Source organism: Crassostrea angulata, chromosome 1 (assembly GCF_025612915.1).
Source record: "Crassostrea angulata isolate pt1a10 chromosome 1, ASM2561291v2, whole genome shotgun sequence".
Taxonomy (NCBI): domain Eukaryota; kingdom Metazoa; phylum Mollusca; class Bivalvia; order Ostreida; family Ostreidae; genus Magallana; species Magallana angulata.
In genome coordinates this window covers 2414388-2439465 of record NC_069111.1, presented here as the reverse complement: position 1 = coordinate 2439465, position 25078 = coordinate 2414388, and the positions used below count along the sequence as shown (strand labels likewise).

The 25078-nt window shown below is 35.3% G+C and overlaps 2 protein-coding genes across 8 annotated transcripts in view; one reads left to right on the top strand and one right to left on the bottom strand.

Annotated features, from left to right (window-relative positions):
• The first annotated feature begins 1738 nt into the window (after positions 1-1738).
• Positions 1739-13349, top strand: LOC128166391 (zinc finger protein 33A-like). Of its 7 annotated transcripts, XM_052831574.1 has the most exons (4): positions 4678-5846; positions 10177-11627; positions 11844-12666; positions 12955-13349. In XM_052831574.1, the coding sequence occupies exons 2-4, from the start codon at positions 10197-10199 to the stop codon at positions 13059-13061; spliced, it is 2361 nt and encodes a 786-aa protein (XP_052687534.1). In that variant the 5' UTR covers positions 4678-5846; positions 10177-10196; the 3' UTR covers positions 13062-13349. The 7 variants fall into 7 exon arrangements, with proteins under 7 accessions (XP_052687492.1, XP_052687520.1, XP_052687511.1 ...); XM_052831532.1 differs by lacking the exon at positions 4678-5846 and adding an exon at positions 1739-1873 and having other exon boundaries at positions 10177-12666; XM_052831560.1 differs by lacking the exon at positions 4678-5846 and adding an exon at positions 1883-1903 and having other exon boundaries at positions 10177-12666.
• A 2562-nt stretch (positions 13350-15911) lies between these two features.
• The window catches only part of LOC128166431 (uncharacterized), a 45546-nt gene continuing 36379 nt past the window's right edge, over positions 15912-25078 (bottom strand). Inside the window, exons 16-19 of the mRNA XM_052831600.1 lie at positions 24198-24268; positions 23009-23098; positions 18412-18526; positions 15912-18331 (exon numbers count right to left, since the gene is read on the bottom strand). Of these exons, the coding sequence (XP_052687560.1) occupies positions 17581-18331; positions 18412-18526; positions 23009-23098; positions 24198-24268 (1027 nt within the window). The 3' untranslated portion in view covers positions 15912-17580. The remainder of the gene's footprint in view (positions 18332-18411; positions 18527-23008; positions 23099-24197; positions 24269-25078) is intronic.

Below are 25078 nucleotides of genomic sequence, written 5' to 3'. Positions count from 1 at the left end.
TGACAAAACTATACGATCACGCTTGTTAATAAACTGCTTGTGAAAGAACTATTGGACTAAGTGGTTACATAAGCTTGAGTCGCACCTTCAGGGGATAAGAAAGACGGAATGCTTACACTATAGAGGTGGATCAGGTGCGAAATGTACTAAGAAATAAAAATAAAAAAAGATGAAAAAAGAGGGTGATAGAGCAAGATATATATCTCCAACCCCAACCCCCTCCCTTCTACATTTACTAGAAGTGGTTGCTTATAAAAAATGATTGAAAGTAGATTCACGACGTTAGAAAAGTATCATTGACCAGTAAAAGTTACGATTTTTTCTCCCCCAATCCTGAAATCTGAGCGCAAAGCTTTTAAATCGATTGACTGTGTTGAACAATTCTTGACCTTTTGTCGAACATTACTCTAAATTTTCAATGCCATGCTTAATCTGTTTCCTGAGAAATTGAGATAACGAGTAAGTATTTTATTTATCACATCTACAATATACATCAGTGTAAGTGTGCCAAATATAATACAGATCCTTAATTTGAAAAGCTGTGCATTGTTTGCACCCAACCCATTGGACCAATGAAGTTCATCCCAGACAGAACAGCTGTAGGGTTGTGATACATGTTTAAGATTACATGATGATGAATAAATTCCAAGAGAAGTGATTAGTTCATTTTTGGCCAGGCATCGCATTATAAGACGTCGTTTCGTTATAGTTAAACTTTTTATAAATAATAACATTTACGTTTAATTTTCGAGAATTTCTGGTAAAATGTTTTTCCATGATTACCAAGCGTGCACATTCCCCAGACATTTTTATACATTTTTTAACATATATTAAATCCGAAAAACAGATGACCCGAGATCCCTAGCAAGTCCTGTATTTGTAAACCTGTATGGTTTGAAACAAATATTTTAATCAGAACTCGGAATAGACTGATTTTAAAATCTCTGCACAATGTACTTACGATAGAGTACATTGACCTACATGTATAATCTGATCGGGAAATGAAAGTATAAGACTTTTCCGAAGTAGTAAACAAAGCTGGCAGTCAGAGTAAGGACAGTGTAGGCTACCAGGATGTTCATTTATCTATGAGGGCCGATACAGGAAGAGTCACTGAACGTTGCTAAAAATTACATGTATATTAACATTATATTAACTTTTGAATAAGACTAGGACGTTGTCCTAAAGACGAGAAACATTTATGTTATATTACAAATTATTTTGTGAATTTCAAGATTTTGTCACAATTTATTATGGAACTTTTTGGCACAGTTTATTGTGGAACTTGTTTACTTGAATCTATTACTTGTTTGTTCTGTATGTAAATTAGTATCATGCATGCTACGGTGATATAAAATACGTTCGACGGGGACGTTTGGGGGAGTCACTATACGATCCCCCATACAGTCTGTATCTGAACTAAATAATGAGTTGCATTTTTTTTTTAAAAAAGAATTATATTCTTAACGCACTTGTCCTGACGATTGTAATTTCTTTATGGTGATTTTAACTTTTCCATTTTACTTCAAAATCTAAAACATAAATAATTAGGTATGATATATGCATAATTTTTTCTCAGTTTTGCTCTCTTTGTGGCCAAAGTAACATTTCCTGCGTCTTTAACTAATCAAATAACGCCGTTTGTTTCCAGAATTTCAGGACACCCCTCATTTTCTATTGTTCATTATCAATAATTAGTATAACTCCAGCAGCTTTGTCCGCGACTTACGGAATAGAGCAAAATGATTGGATAAAAATTGTGAACACTGTCCAGACTGCAATGTGTACGTCAGAGAGCTATTTATATCTTGAGTTGGTGGAGGTGCACGGAGATAGCGGACAGTGGGCGGCGGGAAAACGTGCGTGCTAACAGGTGAGTGGTGCTTGGTCGTCTGGTCCTAGGGTAGGCTAAACATTTAGTGTAACCTGTTCTAAATATCAGAGTCGGGGGTGGGGGGGGGGGGGGTGGTAAAGAAAATCTGACCGTGGTGAACTACAGAGCTTCGTATCAGCATTTGTGACCTGGCCAATATATACAAAAGTAAGCAATTTCTTTTCTTTTAACATGGCACAGTATTCCGTGGAGTATAGCACGGAAACGATTTTTAGGCCAATATAAGAACATTCGCTAAAAAGAATTCCGATAAGAATTCTGCTGATTTTTGATAACGCGTGTGGTAGAAATTTACAACCAATCACTCAGATCACGTCTTTTGTTTTGATAACTTTATTGACCTCGGACAATGTCGGGAGTAAGTGTCCACCTGTGATTGAGATAATCCCCCGGGGTGCTATGCTCCAATTAATTGTCTTCACTGACAATGAGTTAATCCCGTGAGGAATTCTTACGTGTGTTATATTGAGTAAAGGTCTCACAGCCGCGGAGTTAACATAGCGCTAGGTAAGTGTAAATGTATGCAGTGTGTCTTAGGCTGCAGTTCTTTGGCGTTTTTTGCAGTTTTTCATCCTTTCGATTTTTTAATGATTTTTTTTATCTTTGGATGAAGTGTTGTTATTTGAAATCCTCCGTGATCGTTGAATCGGATGTAGGAATAAGCCTGTGTTTGTAATGGGGCGAAGTTTAAGTATATAAACAATAGTTTTTTAATAGATTCAATATACATACATTTCAATTTGAAAAATATGGTTATGTCCTCTATTTCGTGATGTTAGAGGTTTAAAAAGGGTGCAAGTTACTACGTATAATATTAATCAGTCTTGGATTATATATATTCAGTTTACTACTGAGGAACTTTACATCCACTTCTCGCATTTATACTTTTTGACCACTTGGTCTCTTGACATTCTATTTCTAATGGTGTCATAGAGATGACTGTGTCATCTATCTTGAAACAATTATTTTGGCTTTGAGCGGTCAGCAATTGACCCTAGTGACCATCTCCAACTGAATAAATATCTCCCATTAAAAATTGTGTACGATGAGTGACCGATTCAGCCCTTTGTTTAATAAATTAACATTTCCTTGTTTTGAGATGAAAAACAAAATACCAGAAATTTGCCACGACCACCTGAAGTCACGTTGCGTGACAAAATTATGTTAATTTAAAAATTCAGAGAGGGCAGGTGGGGGGGGGGGGGGTGCCGCAGGAAGCAATAAGTCTCGTGTGGAGTGTACATGATTTCCTTTGCGTCAGATTTTAGGTATAGATCGGCATGTCGTTGGTTAGAAACCTTGTCCCAGACGGTTAAAACTGCTTCCTCCATGCACACGGTCAGTGATGATGTTACTTATTCTGTTATTACAACAGTGGTATTTTCTAACGAAGTCCAGTGTAACAAAATAGCCCTTGTTACCTATCATTATACCTATATTATCCCTATACCTATATAACCGAACACTGGTGATTGGACTTTATATTTTACGTATTCTATAACTTTGACTTTACTGATTGAACGTTCTATATTATTCTTTGGACTATTGTGATTTGACTTTATCATTTAATTTCAGAATCAGTATAGAAAGTTTTGTAAAGTAAATACCTTTATTTGGTGTATATTCCATGTTAATTGTACCACGAATATTATGTGTCCATCAAAGACTATATAGCTTTAAAGGAAAGTCAGAGAGAGAGCCAATAGCTACCATGTTTAGGTATCAGGAGAAAACGTACCCAAGAGAAAACGTACCCAGGAGAAAATGTACCCAATTCCTAGGGTACCTTTTCTCCAAGAGAGAACGTACCCAGGTACGTTTTCTCTTGAAGAAAACGTACCCTATAAATATAATAAACATAAAGCTAAATAGTTTTAATAACTAATTTACTGCATTAATATAGAGGAATATTTGAATTTGATAGATATCTGAATTACATAATTATAATTCTTATATATGTACCGGTTGAGTATTTTAAGGATTTGGACATGTCAATTAGTTTTAAATACTACTTTAATGCATATTTTAATGAATAAATATAGAGGAATATACAATTTTTACAAATAATATCTTTAAAATACTATAGATCCCGTAAGGGTTTTCTTAATTATATGTATCGATTAAATATCTAAAGGACTTGGACATGATTTGAGCTCAAAATTTTCAACTTTATTTCATAAATAATTTTTTAATAGTTGATATATTTACCATGTTTGTTATAAGCATTCTGCTTTAAATATTAGTGATTTCAATGTAATTAGACTTATGAGACTTTCAAAGTTGTTAACAATGAAAAAAAACCTATTCAAATAATTGATTCATATCTATCGAGAGAAAAAAAACGCGCTCTCGACTTCTCGAGATACTCATTATTAAGTTCTCCAAATTATATTGCAATCAAAACTATTGTGTCGATCTATATTTTTTTAACGATTTCATTTATATCAATGGATTAATTGCCGACTAATTAAACTGCTCAGGCGAAGTTTGTGCATTTGTATATAACACAATTATTGTCTAATTAATTAATGTACGTAATTATATAAAAACAAAAGCAACAATAATAAAATTATACAAATGTTTATTGCATAATATATTTTATTGCATCCCAGAATATCTATTAAAACTGTTATTTATGATTTTTATAGGGTACGTTTTCTCCAAGAGAAAACGTACCTGGGTACGTTCTCTCTTGGAGAAAACGTACCCTAGGAATTGGGTACGTTTTCTCCTGGGTACGATTTCTCTTGGGTACGTTTTCTCCATGCAGCATTCCATGTTTACATATTGATGGGGTGTATTGTTTTGAGGTAATGTTCCTTTGATGACGGTAATTAAATTCTTGCTGGTCAGTATGTCTCCAATTTGGACATTATGTTCCAGATTAGTACACAAATAGCCTGAGGGGGTAAAGTTTGATGTAAACCAAACAATTACATACATCAATCTGCTAATCGAAGTCAATTAGTCCTTTGATCGGTTCATGTAGATGACAGTAATTGGTCACAATACAGTGACCCTCCCCCCTAGTAAATATATGTCGCAACCTTGGTTGACCCTAAGAACACTGATTAAGGGCGGGTTCTTGACTGACCAACTTGACGCCATCTTGGAGCAACATAGTAACAAGGTGGTGGCGCCCTTTTACGGGGCTTTTCAACAGCCAATGAGCACTTGTTTTACTTTGATAGTTGGGTTAATTCCGACGCTCTCTCGAACTCTCAACATCTCTCTGACTTCCCCGAATTGGGACTGTGTATTTAGTTTGCTTTTTGTCGAATAAAACCACTATACGATCACTTAAGACTTTTACTTAACGTGTACACTAATTACGTAATATACGCGTGGTAGTGTTATACCAGTTAGTGTGTCGGAACTAGCGTTATTGTCCTTATCTAAAGAGGTATAGGTAATAAAGGTCTATTTATAGGCTTAGATAGGCCTGTCGGTCAGTATACGTATGTATACTTCAGTAAGTAAATCACAACAAGTGAACGTGAACGGATTTAAATCTGAGCAGGCGTCCATCTGACGATGTTTACCTATGGTGTGGGTAAACGGACGTACATCTGTAGCTGATGGGCATACTGCAACTCTCTCAGTGGAATCAACATTCCAGGCTGCAGGAATCATCGGCCGAAACCCGCGTGGGGAATTGTTATAAACACAGCTGCAAGCTAGAACTGACCAGAGGGCTTTAAATGTCTCTTTTGGATGGGAAAAGACAAGTTTTTGCACGAAAAGATTATCGGCAATTATATAGAAGCTCATTTTCATTTTAAATCGTAATTCAGCTTCGCAAAAAATTCGAAAAAGTGATTCCATATGCTTTAACATGTTCAGTGACATAAAAGGTTAGGAATTCAGCAGAACACCGTGAGGTAACACGGTAGGGGTGCGGGAGGGTGTCTGAATAACGGAGGATTGGAAGTCGTGTGTTCTTCTCACAAAGGTAAGAAACCTCCAAGTTCACAAGACATTGACTTATGTGTACTGATTTCATTAGGTAAAGCAATACATATGCAGGATATATTTCGCGAATTGTAATTTATTTACAGATACAGTGAATGTTTAGTTCAAACATGTGTTCAGTTTCTTTTGCAACCCACGGGCAACTTCTGCGTGTCTATCATATCAGAGTTCTATTTCAAGGGAATTCTGTACATAAAAAAAACCAGGGCATGTCTGCAATATCAGTGACACATGGCTGATCCCACCCTTTGTAAAATCATCGTGAGTTGGGTCATTCTCAAAGTACATCGGATTGTTTGCTGTAGTTACAATGTTATTTGGTTAATTTAATTAGTCTATATTATAGCTTTATTAACTCATTTCTGTGATCTGTCCGTGACGTAATGCTATCTTTGTTGGTGGATTAAGGCGGATTAAGACATTTCCATTCTGTGTCAAACTCGGACACGTCTCTTCTATAGAAGTATGATAGGGCCCGGGGGTATGGTAAATAGCGTAAGGTAATTGTTTATACAATAATTACGGAAAAATATATTTGTTAGCCTGGGAATGTTTGTAAGACAGTTAGATTTCAAAAGAGTGTGAATTGACCTTTAGGCATAACACCCGTTAAAAGCTAGTGTCCGTTTTGATTCCGGCAATTACCCGTTCACCTCCATCTGTTTCAAAGCTATTATTTGTACAGTTTATTCATTAAACTAATTAATCGTAAGGTAATCACTACAATGCAATAAAACAATATAGTGCATTTATACAATTGATGGTTTGTGAAAGATAGAGGAATACTTCCTATATTTAAAAGAAATAATTTCAAATAATACTTTTAAATTGAACCAAAAATAATTTACAAATCGGGTGCAGATAAGTCCGTCCATGCAGTGTTTCAATGTACAAAAATATAGCTTTCAATTCTTTACACCATGAAGGCCTAAAGTTACCCCTCCTACCCTCAAGAAAAAAGATGTAAATGAATAGAAGTCCGATGGAAGGGAATTACCACCAGAAGTCTATGTATCTTGATTTTATTCTTATTCTGCTTACTTCTTCAGAACATTTACACATCAGTGGCGGATCCAGGAATTTGAAAACGGGGGGGCGCAGTTAAAGGCCGGGGGTCTGGGGGCCGCCTTGAGGCCCCCAGTGGGTCCAGGGGGCGAAGCCCCCGGAAGCTCCTGAAATCTAGATATTTTGAAAGGCAAAATCATGTTGTGTGGAGGGCCAATTTTTACTTATTTTCCCGTCATTTTAGTCACTAGAAATGTTACCAAAATGTTATGAGACATTTAATTTTGAAGTAACAAAAGCTGCAGAAAGTTTCAATTGAGCTCTTACAAATAAGAAGTATTTATTTCATTGTATCTGGGATAAGACTTTAAACTAAATTTTGTTCATTTTGTAGGCTTTTGCAATTTTACTCAATAATATTGTTATTTGTCATAATTGTCCAGGAGAAAATTTGCACCAATGAGTTTGTCGGTCGTAAATAATTAAAATAAATAAAAAAAAGAAATACTTCAAAATATCGTACACAATTATAGGTGTAATTACTAAACTATATCGAATGAAATAACTCTTCTACATGAATATGCCTACAAATTATAAATCTTTGTATTTTTCATTTTACAAATTGAATTTAATATTAAAGTAAAGCATGACTTTATATGATCAGAAAAAAATCATCCACAAAAAAAAAAAAAAATCAAACGGGGGGGGGGGGGGGGCGCGCCCGGCGCGCCGGCGCTGGATCCGCCACTGCACATGTACTATTTCAGGATTTGTTTTCGTATCCATGCTTATCATATTTCCCTTTGATTCTTTTTGGGAGTTGATTTTAATCAACTCTCCTATGCAGTCACTCTGGCAAACCGAAAGTTAAACAGTGTTTGGACCTAAGCACAAATCATCATCGCTGACAAGTCGTAGTTCTTGAATATAATAGAAAAATTCGACGTAATATATGTATGTTGAAGCATTGTTTTTCAAGGAAACTTATCTATAAACACTTTGAAAATAGTAAGATTTTATATACTGTTATACGAACAATTTAGATATTTAATTAGTCTCATGTATTCCTACGCCAGAGTTTAATATAGTCTCGTTCAACCAATAGCTCGACTGTCTCCGTAAATCTCCGACAAACAGAGAGGCTCTCTTGCTTGTCGGAGATTAACGGAGACAGCTGAGCGACTGGTTGAACGAGACTGGAGTTCAATATCAATAGTGCTTGAATCCACACAATTTTTAGAATTGTTTCGATTACTAATACATACATGTAGTTTGAAATATATCTTTAAATATTACACAACATGATTCATATGGGGTTTCTCTAAATTATTGTCTGAAAAGTCTAATTAAAATTCATATTATAAAAAAAGCGTAATTTAAATACAGACTACAAACCACTTGCCACGCAAGATAAGTTGATTTTAAAATAAATGATAATCGATAAAATCAACTTCCGTCAGTACTTCAGTACTTTGATTTTATTTTTTATGTTGTGATCATTTCTTTGGTGCGTTATTCTCTTCTTATCCGCGTAAATTATTTCTTATTTCCTTTTACATTCATTCCGATTCTCTACTACATTATTATACTTACCTACCTGCATTGGATTACGCAAACCACGAAGCGCATTCTATAAGACGAACACAATTTGTGCAAATTTTCGCACACAGACATTTTGCTTTGATGGAGAGGGGAGTCTTAGGCCTATTGTCTGTAATTTTTAAAAAATTAAATTTTTGGGATGGAAGTAAGATGTCTGCACACCCCACCCAAGCTTCTAGATCTGCGCATGTATATTCCTTCAGTTATATACTAGTATAAGAGACGGTGTTGTTCTCACAGTTTTTAGCCGGGCTCTGCTGAAAGCAGAGTCCTGGCTATAGGCACGCAAATCGCCAATGTTACTTTAAATAGCACAAATAAACAAAAAACCAAACAGCGTCAAGGTAAAGCTTCCGCTATACCAAATAGTTACACAAAGAGCCACGTTTTGTCAAAAGTGTTGGCATTTTGTTTCTTTTTCTTTTAATTTCTAATGAATTGTCTATCTGTTTTAGTTTTCGTATTAATAACGTGTTTTTAAAACATTACTATGCATTTTGGACACATACAATGCGCATGAATTTCCATGAACTACTTTGCTGCGCGATGAAGAAACGGGGATTGAATATATAATGCTTGTTGCAAAATTCAAGGCAGCAACTGTTGAACCTTTTTACTTCTACTAGACAGACATATTTTTTGTGTATAGCCGCTTACAAAATTTGGTCGCTCTTTGATGCTTTGCCGACATTAAAAGCATGAGAGAGAGAGAGAGAGAGAGAGAGAGAGAGAGAGAGAGATATTTTCAGTCTTTACTACACAATATGCATAAAGACACACCAAAAGAGCCCGGCTTTCAGTACTTCAGTACTTTGATTATAACTAGCACCCGTATCATAACCAATAACCTAAGAGTATAAGAAGATTAGATGTAAACAGTGTATACCTACCATACATAATGGTTTATATATCCCATGTGATTGTTTTTTCTTGGATAAGAAAGGGATTCTATAAGAGTACATATATCAACGATAAAGTACATGCAAAATAAAAAGAAATTCTGTAATTTTTTGCCAATTTTCGTGGGGCTGTATTTCACATCATCGTTTGCGTGAATAAGAAATATGTGTACAGAATGTTAAAAAAAGGTACTTTTATTTAGAAACTAAATGAGTGATATTTTAAAGATTTAATTCGTCCCAGGATGGGACGTTACGTTCATCGACATCCCGCGTTTATTATCGTATTTTAATCTGATTAATCTGGTTTATTTTTGTTTACTTTGTACTTGTAAACACAATGTGTAACGTCGCCGATGCTTTAGATTCATGAATTTTACCGAGTACTTATACTTAATTATTAGCTGCAGGTCTAGCTCCCGGTCTGAAAAAATTCGGGTGGACGACCTCGGAGCTACGTGTTAAAAAAAGTTGCACTTTACGGCGCACAGAATTACGCTAGTTTTGGACTGATTAATCTTATTTCTGAACACATTCGGTCTATATATACAAATATTTTTTGAGGATGGTTAGCGTGTTTAAGAGTGTTAAAAGACGATTTCAATACTTAATTGCCTGAAAAATTAAAGGTACTAACCCCCCCCCCCCCCGACCCCCCCCCCCCCCCCCCCCCGAATTTGTGGGGAAATAAGATTAATATATATTGGTAAACCTTATTTTTGGGGGATAAACAAAATTAAGGAAATGTTTTTTTCCGTTTACCTGCGAGTGGGCAATAACTTTTTGTTTCTTTTTCGTTTTCAGCCATATTGATTTAATGAACCATGTTAAACGACTGTGACATCATGCGGCTAGAAATACGAAAAGGAAAGTTCTTATTCAAAATGGCTGTACGAGGGAAAACTGACAGTCTGCCGAAGTCTCTCAAACAAAAAGAAAAGAACAAGAGAAGAAAGTCTGTTGAGGAAGAATCACCGGAAGTTGAGGAAGATTCACCGGAAGCTGTACAAGAGTCACTGAAAGATAAAAAGTCGCCGGAAGTTGAAGGAAAATCATCAGAAGTCGAAGAGTCGCTGGAAGTAGTAACCAAGGAGATGGAGGAGGAACAGGGAGGCAGAGGTTATCAGGATGACAACATCGGTAGCTTCCCGCCAATTCAAGTGTGTGAGAGACATTCCGGTAACTGGCAGTCGTCTACTCTGACCGATGACGTCATTGACGAAGCTGGGAAGATGCAACAGCCTGGACGAATCTATGATGAAGAAGGTAACATTTACAAAGACGGAGGGGATTTTAACCTTATAGAGCGCGCTTTGATACATGAACACTATTTGAAAGAAATTAAAAGTGACACTATTGAAACGGACAGTAAAACTTGTGGAGAAGACGAATTTAAAGATGCAGATTTTGTCACTTACAATGAATATGAAACGTCAACAGCAGATGTTGTCATGGAAACCAAACCCTATGAATATGTGGATGTGTATGGAAATTCTGAAGAGGAAATGGACGATGAAGAACCGTGTGAATACAATTACATCTTGGATTCGGACGAATTTCAGTGCGACTCTTCATTAGATGTAAGTGAATCAACCAACCATATTTTTAAGTATACCGAACCAGAAGATGCAAATACAAGTGAAACATACAAACAAATAACCAGCAAGATTAGTCCAGAAGATGAATTCAAATACTCAAGCATTAAGAAAAACGACTGCGTTGACGAGTGTAATTTTGGTGCAGACGAAAATAAATTATGTGATGACAAAATTTGTGTTGGGAGAATGGAAAGCACTAACAAAGTCACAGACAATATCGGCATAGAGTCAGATGAAACTAACAGAGTTGGAAGTAGTATAATGGAAGACGATGAAGGTGAAGCGACGGAGACAGAATTTGAACCGCTAGAGGGCGATGAATGGGAAGGCATGGACACATTTGACGTCGATTCCTGCCACCAGGAGAAGAATTGTGGGGAGTACAAAAACTCCATTCTAGGTGGCAGTAGTGATGAAGAGGATTCGTCGTCTGAATTAGAGGACCTGATTGGTCAGTATGTGACCTACATGCCGAAAGAGATCAGCCGCTCCGTTAATAGTAAGCGCCGCGCCGCACGTGTGCCACCCACGTCTGCCACGTACAGGCGGTGCAGCTCCGAGCTCAGACGATACTTCTGCGAGCAGTGCGGCCTGTCTTATCAATCCTTAACAGATTATCAAACTCACAAGAAGACCCATGGAGAAAACAAATGTGAGGTATGTCTTAAACTATTTAAAAACTCGCTGGGTCTCCTTACACATTCAAACGCTCACATTGGCGACATTTATTCGACGTGCTCGTTTTGTAAAGTGACATTTAGTTATAAGAAAGGTCTTTATAGGCATATACAAAAGCAACACATGCCCCACATGTCCTTAAAAACAGTTATCGGTACTATAACCACTAAAAACGATACATGTTTATCATTTAAGAAATTTACTATTCCGAAGATGAAGGAAATAAGGGAAGGTATTGCTGGAAAATCGAAGGAGAAAAGGGCGAAAACGTATAAAAACTCTGACCATGAAAAACATCGAAAAAAGTTAAAAACGGACTTTGACTTGGAGAAGAATAAGAGCAAGACGAATATACATGACGATATAAAATTTAAGACACGTGACAAAGTACAATTGAAGTTGCATGAGAAGAAAAGTAGTTCACAGGACAAGAGACAAGTAACGTCAAATGGCCAGAAAAAAACTAGGTCACACGACAATGTTCACGCAAAACCAACAACAGAAAAGACAGCTGTATTGCGTTATGAAAAGAAGAGTAAGACGTCACAAGATATTGAGACAAGACTCGGGGTGAAGCTGAAAAAATGTAATGTTTGTGACAAAAAATTTGAACCTCGTATTCTCGAGCGACACCTGCGCTCACATACCGGCGAGCGTCCATATTTGTGTGACCAGTGCCCGTTTAGATGTTCACAGATTGGAAATCTCAACAAACACAGAGCAATTGTTCACTGGAAGATGTCCGACAAGACGAGAGAGCGTGTCCTTCAGCACAAATGTGATAAGTGTCAAAAACAGTTCTACGACTCGGCACATTTGAAACGCCACGAATTGACACACTTTGATAAAACTGTGAAACATTACGCATGCCCAGTTTGTAAGAAGAAGTTCCGGTTCGACAGCGGTTTACAACGACACATGCAGCTCCATCAAGAGGGACTGAAGATTCGCTGTGGGATTTGTGACAGGAGATTTTACGACTCTTCGGGGTTAAAAAATCACATGAATCAGCACACATGTAAGACTTCTGATTAAACCATGTCTATTATTGAAATCAACTTAAATGGTCCATATTAGAAAGTACAAAAAAATAAACCAAAAAAAAAAAAAAATAAACCAGGAACATTTTCCTTCTTTTTTAAGTTTAAAGCTGTAACACAGTAACTGGTCAAATGTTGATCCATTACTAAAATATTGCGATTGTAATTAGATAATTTTGTTTTGTGAGACCTTTGACCTATAACGAAGTCTCCTTGTTAGTGAAGCGGACGAAGCCGATTGGTCAGTATTTTTTTTTTTGCAACAGATGACCTGCCGTACAAGTGTGAACGCTGTCGAATCTCGTTCAGTTCTCGTCATGGCATCAACAGACACAACTCCATGCACAGAAAGGAAACGAGACATGCCAGCTAGTAGTTCTAGATCAGGGAAATGCCCGCCATAGTCTTTAGGGTGTCCACTCTGACCCGGCCCCAAGAATTACCATGACTACGAAGAATGCCAACATCGACCTTGAGATTAGCCTACCCTGTCCCAGGGCTTAGTCAGAGCCCTGTATGAACCCACCCTTAAGAAATAAACCACATGTATTTAACAAACCACAGAGTCCACATATTCAATTGCAAACTACTCGATTATTTATGATCTTGCAGAGCTAGTTTGCTGACAAATCTCAGAGAAAAAAATAAACTGTTAATCACCGGTTTTCTCCGTTATTTTATTTCAGTAATTCATTTATACATGTATTTTTAGGCAATTAATATTATACATAATTACATGTATAATATAATGACAACTTTAGAACTCATTGTTTGATGTACACGTTTGTGGACTATTACTGGTAAAGATAGTGCCCGGATTATCTTGTATATTAGTGGCATTTTAAGTTTGCTCACTTCGATTTTTATTATAAACATTATTTGCAAAATCGCCTGTCGTAGGAAAGTTGGTTTTGTATTATACATGTCCAGTAAGATGATTTTGGCCATGATGAATTCCAAAGATTCTGAATAGAAAGAAACCAATAACTACATTAGGCATTATACTTATTGTATATCCGGTAAAACGTCAAAAATTGCAAAAGGAAACACGGATTATTCATTGATGAAACTCCCAGTGTGTGTGTGTGTGTGTGTGTGTCTAACAAACACGAGCAAAGTTTGCCATATATTACTAGTATATGAAAATCTTTACTATTTCACAAGATTCTCTTATTATAAACAATTTCACGAATATATCATAATAACATATACACAAACAATTTTTTTTATACAAAACTGTCAAATAGAAATAGTTGAAAATACCACAAACGCACCAGACGACTAATAAGGACGGTCAGAAAACAACGCAAAGAATCAACGACCGTGCATTGATGTATGTGGCCAAAACACCATATTGAAATGCTCTGCAAACGGACAAGTTAACGCATTACAAAGCGGTACTTTAACTCGATACTTGGTAATGAACTAAACACGATACATAAAAATACATATAAGTTGAATAGGCGAACAAAGAACAATTTGGGGAGGGAATGTTTTTCTAAAATTTGATTCAGTAAATACGTGTATAACAAATGCTCTTTAGACGCAACTGCGGTTCACAAACTTGATACTTAAAACAATGGCATTCATTCAATTCGCTCAAAACAAACGATTTCACAAAACCTGTAAAGTCGCCATCCTGTGACGTTGTGTCATTACAAGTATAGCCTTGGTGTAGTGAGCTACCTTAAGGTGGAATAACACACCTGGGAAAAATCAATCAAATTAACAGTAAATTATTTAATTATGAAAGATATGATAATAAACAAACTGTACAAATGTCAAATAAGCGAAAATTGGCAGTTTTGGGATAAAAAATCAATACCTAAAAAATTCAATTCAATAATAGCAAAAGCCACTGCGGGATTCGAACTCGGGATGTACGGATCACAAGCCCGACACGTTATCCACGAAGCTATGAATTAAGTTACATGTTGCCTTCGATAAAATCCTTTTAATAAAATGTCGTTTTAAGGAGAGGTCAGCCATTTTGTCACCCCTGCGAATGTGTTCGGAATGTTTTCTTTATCGGTGCTAAGTATGTAATAAATCCAAAGGTGCCCGAATGAAAGTTCACGAGACTTCACCGAGATGTGCTCAGTTCCTGTGAAATTTCGAGCGGAAGTATGAGTGCTCGGATAATATTCTCAAAATACGTAAGTACTGGTCGTTTTTATATCATATCCTACTTGGATTTATGTTAAAACATGAAAACCTTTCAAGATGTATGTCTTATTTCACCATCTAGCGGTTATTTATATTAAACGCTAATATTCAGAACAGAGTTATCGTTCGTGTTCAACCACGTGTAAAGTGGTTGAAAGTATAAACATTAGGTTGCTTAATAAAATCATAGCCATGTTTGATGCTTGTGGTGTGCAATACCATGTTTTTAGAGAAATAATGGGTTTCTGTTCTGTATAAAAACTTAGTATATCGAGCCATTTTCAAGGAACATTCTGCATAAAATAGTATAGTCTGTTGTACTATTGATGCTATTACTAGGTCAGGCGCGGATCGAAAATTAATCATCAGGGGGGATCTCTACAAGCATGTTAATTGTTGCAAAAGCAGACAGAACTATTTTTTGTATTGTCGCATTTATTTCTAGAACACATTTTATCCACCATTTATTAATGAAGATAAAGTTTAGAATCAATAAACCTCTAGATTTATATTTGACTACAAATACTTAGATTCTATGAAATAGACTATAAACACGAGGCATGATTTTTACTCCGAAACTGAAAGGGTCAAATAAAATCACGTGGTCTAAAATTTAAATGACAATAACATTCGCAGGGGTGTTTGTGACGATGTGTTATTCCACCTTAAAGCAATATGAGCTGCTATTTTCAAGCTGAATTTTTTTTTTCAAAAAAACTTACTTACCAAAATTTTTTTTCTTCCAAAATCATGAAATTCCTAATCCGGGGGAGGGGGGGGGGGGGGGGGGGGGCTAGTATGCTTCTGAATCCAACTTCTCATCTGAATCCAACTTCTCAATCTTTCAAGGTAAATTTAGGAACAATAATCTTTCCTGCGAGAAAAAGTGAGGGGGCTGAACCCTCTATCATGCTATGTTTCTAATGGTTAGGTATAACTTTGCAAAAAGCCCCCCCCCCCCCCCCCCCCCCCCCCAGCCCCCCGGTTCCGACGCCTATGCTTTGTGCATATTTCCAGATACTCACTCATAAATTAATTCCTTTTTCAAACAAACAGAAATAGTTTCAGTCTTTATTCATACAATTAGGTTGATAATGTAAAAGAAATCTACAAATGAATTGGATTTTCTTATATTTATCAATGCCTTTACATCCACGAAAGCACTATTAACAACACAACATGGAATGAAAACAAGATACCAATCTCTCCAGTGCTTCCACAGGGATTCATTATAACGTTGAAATGACATGTAAAAACAAACAGTTTCATGTATAAATCAGGCTCAATGCTTATCATGGACGTAACGAATTATAATATGTAAGCAATCTAATAAATCTGTTCATATATAATACATATGTAATTCTGACAACTGTTTTTAGTCAAGTCTTGTAGATACCGGTCTGATAAATTAAGGAGGCTGGATGATCAACAAATTCCCGGTCAGATCTACTTTGAACTTTTAGACACCATTATCTTGGCCATATAATGATATAATAATAATAGTTTATTTCCAATTTTGGACCCAGACGCCATATGATATTATTTACGAAAGAATATTCAAAATATTTTAGATTTCAAATTTAAATAATTTCTTAGATCATTATGCAAAGCTCTTCTTATAAGGAGATTAATAAAGTCTTTAAATGGTCACAGCCATCCAGTCCTCATAATGGTTTAAGTCTATAGTGATGCCCTGTGATGTATATTACCATAACAACTAGAAAGGAAAAAAATTCTAAGTTTGAAATAAATGGAAAATCTCGTCGACAAAACCTGACAAATGGTTTCAATAGAACAATTGTGAAACCACCAAAGAAGACAGGGGGATAAGATAGCGCAAATGCCCAATGGTATTCGATTCAGTCGTAAAAAACAAAGTTTGAATTTATTTTTTCCCCGTTAAATCCATTCAATAATATTATAATACAAGTTTGCAAAAGCGCAATTTCTAACGATTTTTAATTTATTGATATTTTAATTTTTCATTAGCTTGTCTGACCGTGTATGGGCATTTTACACGCCTTATCCACCAATCTTCTTTATTGTTCGCAGGTATTATTTAAGTATCTGGTCATCGAATTAACGTCCTTGGGAAAGTAATTGCAAAGATATAAAAAATCATGATATCAATCTGTTCAAAATTCAAACATAACGCAAAGCGGATTTGTACGTTTTTGACGTTGGTGCATTGTGACATATATTGTGGTTTGCAAACCAGGTTATACAAATTTAACTAAATTCTATCCAATCAAATGCCGTGTTATAACCAGTATTAAATTATTCAACAGTATTAAACATATAAATGAATTCTCCTTTGAAAAACCCCCTCTGGCTTATCGTGTTTCAAAACAAAGCTAACAATAAAAAGTCTGCGATGATTTTGCATTCTAACTGACATGAAAGCGTTTAAAAATTGTGCGAGATGTTCCGAGTGACTTCCAAATAGAGAAAAGATGTCAACATTTCCATTTAAATGTAAAAATCTGTATTCGTTTATGTGAATTTTTAATATTTAGTGAATATATCTTGGATATATTTTGGATATTTTTCCTTTTCATCGATATTAATTGCACTTCTTCCACAGGTATCTGTATTTTTATTAAAAATCGCCCAAATATGACGGAAATAATAACTTAAGACAGGCTATAGTAGTTTAAGTCTCAAAATTAATTACCCTTAAAAATAAATAGTTCTGTGCAAAACCATTATGCTCCGACGAACTGAAATCACATGTAGAGCCTTTCTTCTTTTGTCACGGAGGGAATGGGTCTTTCCAAAGTCTCGTGGTTTATTTCTGCGTAAGGACTATCATGTGGTTTATCTGCTTCTGGTGATTTTTTGGCATTCGCTTGGCTGGTATCACAGTCGGGTAAAGCGTATGGATTTTCTTTGTTTTTCTCAAGCGGTGAGATATTACAAGTGGAATAATTTTTATCATTATCTGACAAACATTCATACGGGTTCTCTTGATTGTTAGACTCTAAACTCGGATTTTTCGTAGAGATTTGATTTTCTCTGGGTTCACTTATCGGAATAGTGAATCGAACACTCGTTTCTTTCTTATTTTTATCTAGCTGTCCTGTCGTCTTTCCCTCAACATAAGTGTAGGAGGGATTGCTTAGTGATTTGGACGCTGGCGCGTGTATATTAACGAGTGGAATCTCCATGTATTGTGTTTCCTTCGCCTCTAATTGATCCTCCCGCCCCGACACTCTACTGGCCTCGCTCTCCACAAGGTCACTAAATCCTGAATCATTCTCACGCTTTCTTCCTTTTAATCGGGAAGAGCCAAATCTAAAACTAAATGATTTCTTGGAGATTTTTCGTCTTTTGCCACCAGCGTTCTTGTTAGCACCGGTTACTTTAACAATTCTATTTTTGGACTGACACGTGTCATAGGGCGTGGAATATTCCGCGCCACTACTGGATATTATGACGTCACTCGGGTCGGCATATTCTACCTTGTAAGAAGGTCGTCTAAAGGGGAAACAGGCTCAAGTTAATGCTTTTAAAAATCAATGTAGACTTTTAAGAAAAACATGATTTTAAAAACAAACCTTTTAGGTGTGCAGCAAACTTTACATAAGAGGAAAGTGAAACAGAGCACTCCAAAGATGGTGGCAATGAATATTATTAACACTGTGATTGCTTCGTTAGCGGTTGTCGTCTTCTCTAAAAATAGAAAGATTAACTGTTTATCATCGTCGGAACCCACGGGTTTTCTATCCGTTACACTGCTTTCAACCCGTGAATTCCGACAATGACTGTTTAGTATATTCATAAACAGAATCATCTTTAGCTTACCGTTGATTTTGAAAAACTGAATTTTATTATCCAAATGAAAAATAATCTGAGTGTGAAGAGGAATTGCGAGTGTTTACCTGTTGGTGTGGTTGGTATGGAAACTGTGGAAGTATTGATGACGTCATCGTTACAGCAGGTTCGAATCTCGATGTCGTAGTTGTCGTAACTGAGAACTCTTAATGTCGTATGGAGAGAAGTATCTGTAATTAATGCAGAATAGTAGGGATAAAGCTTTTACCCATTACTGTTTACAATTGAAATGTGGTGAACGAACAGTGTTCACAATCAAAATTTCAAAGGAAATAGGCAAAATAGGAGCATAGCAAACAGGGACCTCTAAAAAATCAGAGGTAGGATAATGTTTCAAAAAGGTATTTTTAAATGGTCTGCCAAACTTTGAATGTTAGATTCCGAGTTATTTTAAAGGTGCAGAGATCACCATTTTTTAAAATATAAACAATGTTCGTGTCATGCTTTTATTGACCATTGTTAAATATACATGTACTAGTAATAGTTTTTTCAAGCAGTTATTTTTCCTTGTTAGTTCGCTTTTGACACAAATAAGCAGTAAATATAGTGTAAGTCTTATTTAAAGAACTGAGTACGTTATAAACATATCACATGGAAGCAGCCTTAACATTAGATATGTAAAGGCAATATTAATAATTTTAATTTCTTAGCTCTTATCGTGTTCATGATCCTTGAATGCAAGATTTATGAAAAAGGTTCAAAGCCTCATCCAGATACCAAAAAAAAAAAATAAAAAAAGAAAGTTACAGAACATTTTTTTAAATTGCTGGAACACTATATAATTCTCCTCAGGACATAACACAATTCAAAATATATGTGCAAGTGGGGCTCATACAAAGACCATTTTTAAATTCTGTCAACCTGATTGAGATACATGCTCGGGAATTATATGAAGAACTGGGATGCTTAAATAAGTTTGGTGCGAGCGATCTAAATGTTGTCCACTGTTTAAGAATGAAATTAACCTCGGTCAGCTCATCCAAACCTATAAACTAAACAACTGATGAATAAGTTGATGTCTTTAACAGCATGGCTTTCGACAACTTGTTTTCATCCTTATTTTGGACAAAAGCAAAAATGGATGAACTTCTGGCTCCCTTGTAGCTGCACTCTGGTAATAAACTCTTTTATGTTGATGTTTTCTGGGTCTTCATATCAAAGGTGTAATTATTAAAGATAAACTACCTTAAAAATATTATGATAATGTACAATTCTATCCATCGAAATTAAGACAACGAAAAAGAAGCAATTGAGTGAAACCTAGAAAACAGCTAGGTACAGTCGCACTCTTGCTCCACTTTAACGTGACTGTCTTATTCCCCCGAGAGATGCGGCAGCTGAAGCAGCGAACCGTGGCTTAAAATTAAACTGAATTTAAAAGTAAAATAAACATACCTAGTTCCATTTGTTTTGAATTTTCTTTAATTAAGAGCTTGGTTTTGTTATTAAGCGTCATTAGAAGAATTCTTATCTCAAATTTTATAAACCTATATACTCCTTTCATTAACTTGATCTTGGTCTCATACATGTATCCCATTCGTAGCTTCTGCGTGGCAGCTATTTTGGATATGATGATGCTGTTATACCTAATATGAAAGAGTTAGTGGAAGACGGGGATGTCACCTTCTTTCGTGATAGGTTTTTAATGCTCAAGCATCAATGGCGCAAGATCTTTGATATCAAAGGGGACTTCTGTTGTTTCTCTCATTCAATCTGAGCGACACCATGTAGGTTATGATCAACCCTTGTGCATGGGAAGACCTAAATACTGCGATGAGTTTGAAAATACATAAATACGTATATATAAAATATATTTGAATTAAGTTCTGGTAAAAGGCCATAAACTGATATGGCTACTAGTGTCAGCTAACTTACTTTAGGACTAACACACACGTTACAGGAGAGATAATTCAAAAGGCGCACCTGTCTCATAGGTCTCTTTGGTGCCAGTATACTTCAAACAGAGCCCTGTCTCTAAATTCATCTCCTTCCAAAGTATCTCTGCAAAACAAAGTTATCATCTCTTGTCTCAAAGTTGACAAGACAAATTATTCAAATTTGACAATAACAATTACAGTGTAATTTCACACTGTGTTTGCCAACTTGATGCAAAGAACCAAGATATATTTTTATATAGGCGGATATATATTTTCGGAGCACAATAATAAATACGTATTACAGTTATGCTCCCTGGAGTCTTTGTGTAAGTGTTCTCAGATCTCAAGCTCACCAGGTCGGATTATTTTCTCTAAAATTATTATGTGTTATGTGTTGAAAAAAAAAACCCAACCCCAAAACTATCCTGAAGTAGATCAGCCATTCATATGAAGGTTGCAATCATTGCGGAAAAATTTTACATAACCCGCTAACGCGCTACCTTCATATCCCGAATGAATCACCAAAGAAAGCATTTTATTAAATATACGCTCTTGGTCAAGGATATGAAACACATACATGAGACATCCATAATAACATACTATTTAGATTGCTTCCGCGACTAAAAATATAGTGCCAGAAACTTTGTCAAGAATTGTTTTTATTTAAGCATTGAATCATTATTTTTTGAAAGATATAGTCTCATAACGGTAGCGGTATGTGCATACAAATTGAGTAACGCGCGCTAGCGCGTTTTTAAAATTTGTATGCACACACCGCTGCAGTTATGAGACTATAATTTAATTCTGGTTGTAACGCGGCATTTGATTGGATAGAAAAATTTAGTTAAATTTGTATAACCTGGTTTGCACGTCACAAGACACGTCACAATGCACCAACGTACTCATTCACTTGACGTTACGTTTGAATTTTGAACAGATTTATATCATTTTTAAAAGTAAAACGGACTCAATTTGTACAGCAAATTCCAGAAAATTAAATTATAAGGAATGAACTCAATATCTACCCAAGTTATACTCGTATAACCTGGGTTGGAGCAATTTACGCTTTTTTATAATCCGCTTTGCGGATTATAAAGCGTAAATTGCCCCAACCCAGGTTATACGAGTATAACTTGGGTAGACTTAAATATCTTTCAAAAAATAATGATTCAATGCTTAAATTTTACATTTTTTTAAACTTCTTGCGTTGTCTGCATATGTGATTTAAACGTCAAAATTTCTGTTTTATCCTAAGGGTAAGTTCAAATTAATGGAAGAGCCACTGTAACAGCCACAAGCGTGAACTTTGATTTTAGCTTGTGACGTTGCATTTTACAGCGTTCAACGTTTGTGACGTCATAATGAAACTAGTCATTCTAACCTTTGAGTACCCAGTGTGAGTTACAGTCTTATAACTGCAGTAGCTTTTCATACACTTTACATGCAAAAAATATTTGGAATGTAAATATTAACGAATATATTAAATTCAAAACGCATGATGAGGTTTAAATTTGTGCTCATGCGCCGTGAAAAGGCAAAGTGTATTCACAGTTAATTGAACGTCGCAGATGTCCAATGCAAACATAAGGGGAAATGTACACTGAATATAAATATTTTTACCTGATCTGTCAAGACTTTCATAATTTATCCAGGTTGGTTCCTTTATATCCATGTTTATGAAGTTGCCGCTAAGCTTTGTGATATTCAGAAGTGAACACACACTCATGGCGGTTGTGAAATTTGCGGTAATGGGAGATAACTTTTCGTCCTCTTAAACAGAATGAAACGAATTCACTCACTTGTCATGTTGGCACCAACCATTTATTTAAGTAATAATACTAAAAACATTGTTGCGTCTTTTAGCAATGATTTACAAATTGTTATATTCACACATTATACAAAAAGGGATATGGTATAAAAATATTCATATTTTCTAAACACCCTTTCTTGAATATTTTTCTCATTTCTTTAAATATTTGTTTAAATATCAAGAATCTAATTTGTCATTTTTATTCAATAAAAAACGCACCCAAACTAATACTATTATTTTGATTCAAATTTTTTAAACTAGCTTTGTTTTCATTTTCTTTCGAAGGCGTTACTGTATGAATAAATATTCAAAAAAATATACTAGCTAGCATCCATATTCATTTAAATAATAACAGCCCGAGATTTTAATTCTAAAAAAAGTTCATTTTATGTTTTATCACAGGTTAGATCAATAACAATCTAACGAATTCATCTCATTTTTTATTGAATCAAAATGAGAATATTCAAGATATTTTCCCTTTAGATAAACTGTTACAACGGAAACTGTATTAACAATGTTCAGACTATGGACAAACAAATATTTTATTCAACAAATCAGCTTCTTGATAGATGACACATAAAATTTATTTCATCTTTCACCAATTTTTTTTTTAATTCAGGCGAACTTACATACCACAGAGATATCTCAGTAAAGCGTTGCTAGGGTAACTCTGGATGACGATCAACTCTGTAAGAAAAAGTCGTCCGGATTCAATCGGTAAAACTGAGCAGACATGTTAATCTTATAACCATATATTTACATCTTAGAACCATTTTAACAAGACCTTGAACTTTCAGTTGGACGTAGCTAACTAATTCTTGCGTCAAAACAAGTTAAAAATGACGCGGTTTCAAGCAAAATAAGCACCGATTGCGTCGTCTTAGCTTAAAAGCCAGACAAATCTTTAAGAGAGCTAGCAATGAAATAGACAGGCCTACGTCTCGATCATTGCTGTTTGACAAAAGTACCCAAAGTCCAAGCTCTTGTTAAAATGATTCTGTAACATATCGTAATTAGAGGGAAGTTCTCCTTCTCTTGGTTTCAAAGGTGTAGTACTATCCAAAGAATAATGTTATGGTAATTCCTAGATAAATGTGTTATTTGTAAACACATTTTTCACATCTTTAATAAAGAGAACTCCTGAAGAAAGTTACAAACACATTTTGTAAAGTAAAAAGTATGGAAGTATTTTTGAATTATCTAATGTTTCCCGTTTTTACATTACCCCCACTTGAAGAGAACTTATAATGAAAGTATAAAAAAAAATACACTAAAGTATTCAGCGCAAAGTGCTTCGCTTTCATCTTACAATGGTACTGATTTTGGCAACCAAATTGAAAGTTAACAAAAACGTTAACGACAAAAATATCACAGCATGATTCGAACACTCGCTTCAACATTTTTTTTGTTTCATACTACGAATTCAGATTGCAGTACAGTTGTAAACTACCTTTTTGATAGCGAGTAGTTCTTATTGTAACATATTTATGAGAGATAAAATTAGACCTTTTGTTCATTATCTATCCTCTCAATGAAAGAGGTATATACATTGATAAGTAATTTAATTCAATCAAATAGAGCGTTCGTTACAAAGAAAGAATAGTTTGTGACTCACCGTCACTCGACATTACACCAAGATATATGGTCGAGGATCCTTTCGTAGAATTATTTTGGATTTCCTTAAGCAATTGGCAGGACTCATCTGCGAACATAGAATAAAATTGATTTCCTGTTATTTGACACAACACATATGATAAATTTCGGGGATAGTAAACAGTGAAATTATTACTTGCAGTTTCTTGAACGACGTAAAGGTCTTTACCCTTTGCTGATCGCTCCCTGATAGGTGCCGCGTGGGTTTTGTGGCTGGTTGGTAAACTCCCAGGAATCTCCCTGAAATTAACCAGACCACGTGAATTAGGCAACTGTCCTTACACTTTCTGTCTGTCTGTCTGTCTGTCTGTCTCTCTCTCTCTCTCTCTCTCTCTGTCTCTCTGTCTCTCTCTCTCTCTCTCTCGATCGATCGATCGACTGTACAAGTATATACATGAACACACTGACATGAAATTTATGACATGATATTCAGTCTCAACAAGGTTTAATTTCGGAGAGGAAACACATATATATAAAATACCGGAGTGTAAGGGGGTGTATATATACGTACTAACACAAACTTCTCCAACTTCAAAGAGTTTCTGACTCGTCTAGATACATTTTTTTAATGTAAAAAAAAAATGAATTTCTTGTGAAAATGTTAAATACAACAATAGATACATCTGATACAAGAGTACATTATGTAATGTACATATGTGTGTGTGTGTTTTTTTTTTTTTTAGAGATTATGGAAGTTAAGAAAATAAGGGAAAGTAATGACGAGGTATTGTTACTCAATCTTGATGTATGTTAACCTAAATCAATTGAAGATTGACAATGAAAATGAAAACATTTAGCAACGGACCAGTATTTGAAATTGCAACCAATGGAAATTAGAGTTCATAAATCATATTCAGATTAAAGTCGGTAAAATGGTCTCTTATTAATTTTACAATTGTTTTTGAAAGGGTCATTTTCAAGAATTGCGAAACTATTGTAAATTTAAGCCTTTTAGCATAGTTTAGCATAGTTTAATGATATCGGCATTTGTCAATGCTGTAACATTTTCTTTAGCCTAGCAAACTTAAAATGTTGTTTTCATGTTTCAAT

Coding starts and splice junctions, on each gene's coding strand:
- LOC128166391 (XM_052831532.1), top strand. CDS start 10,197: ATGTTAAACGACTGTGACATCATGCGGCTAGAAATACGAAAAGGAAAG. Junction 12,667..12,954: donor TCACATGAATCAGCACACAT/GTAAGACTTCTG, acceptor TTTTTGCAACAG/ATGACCTGCCGTACAAGTGT.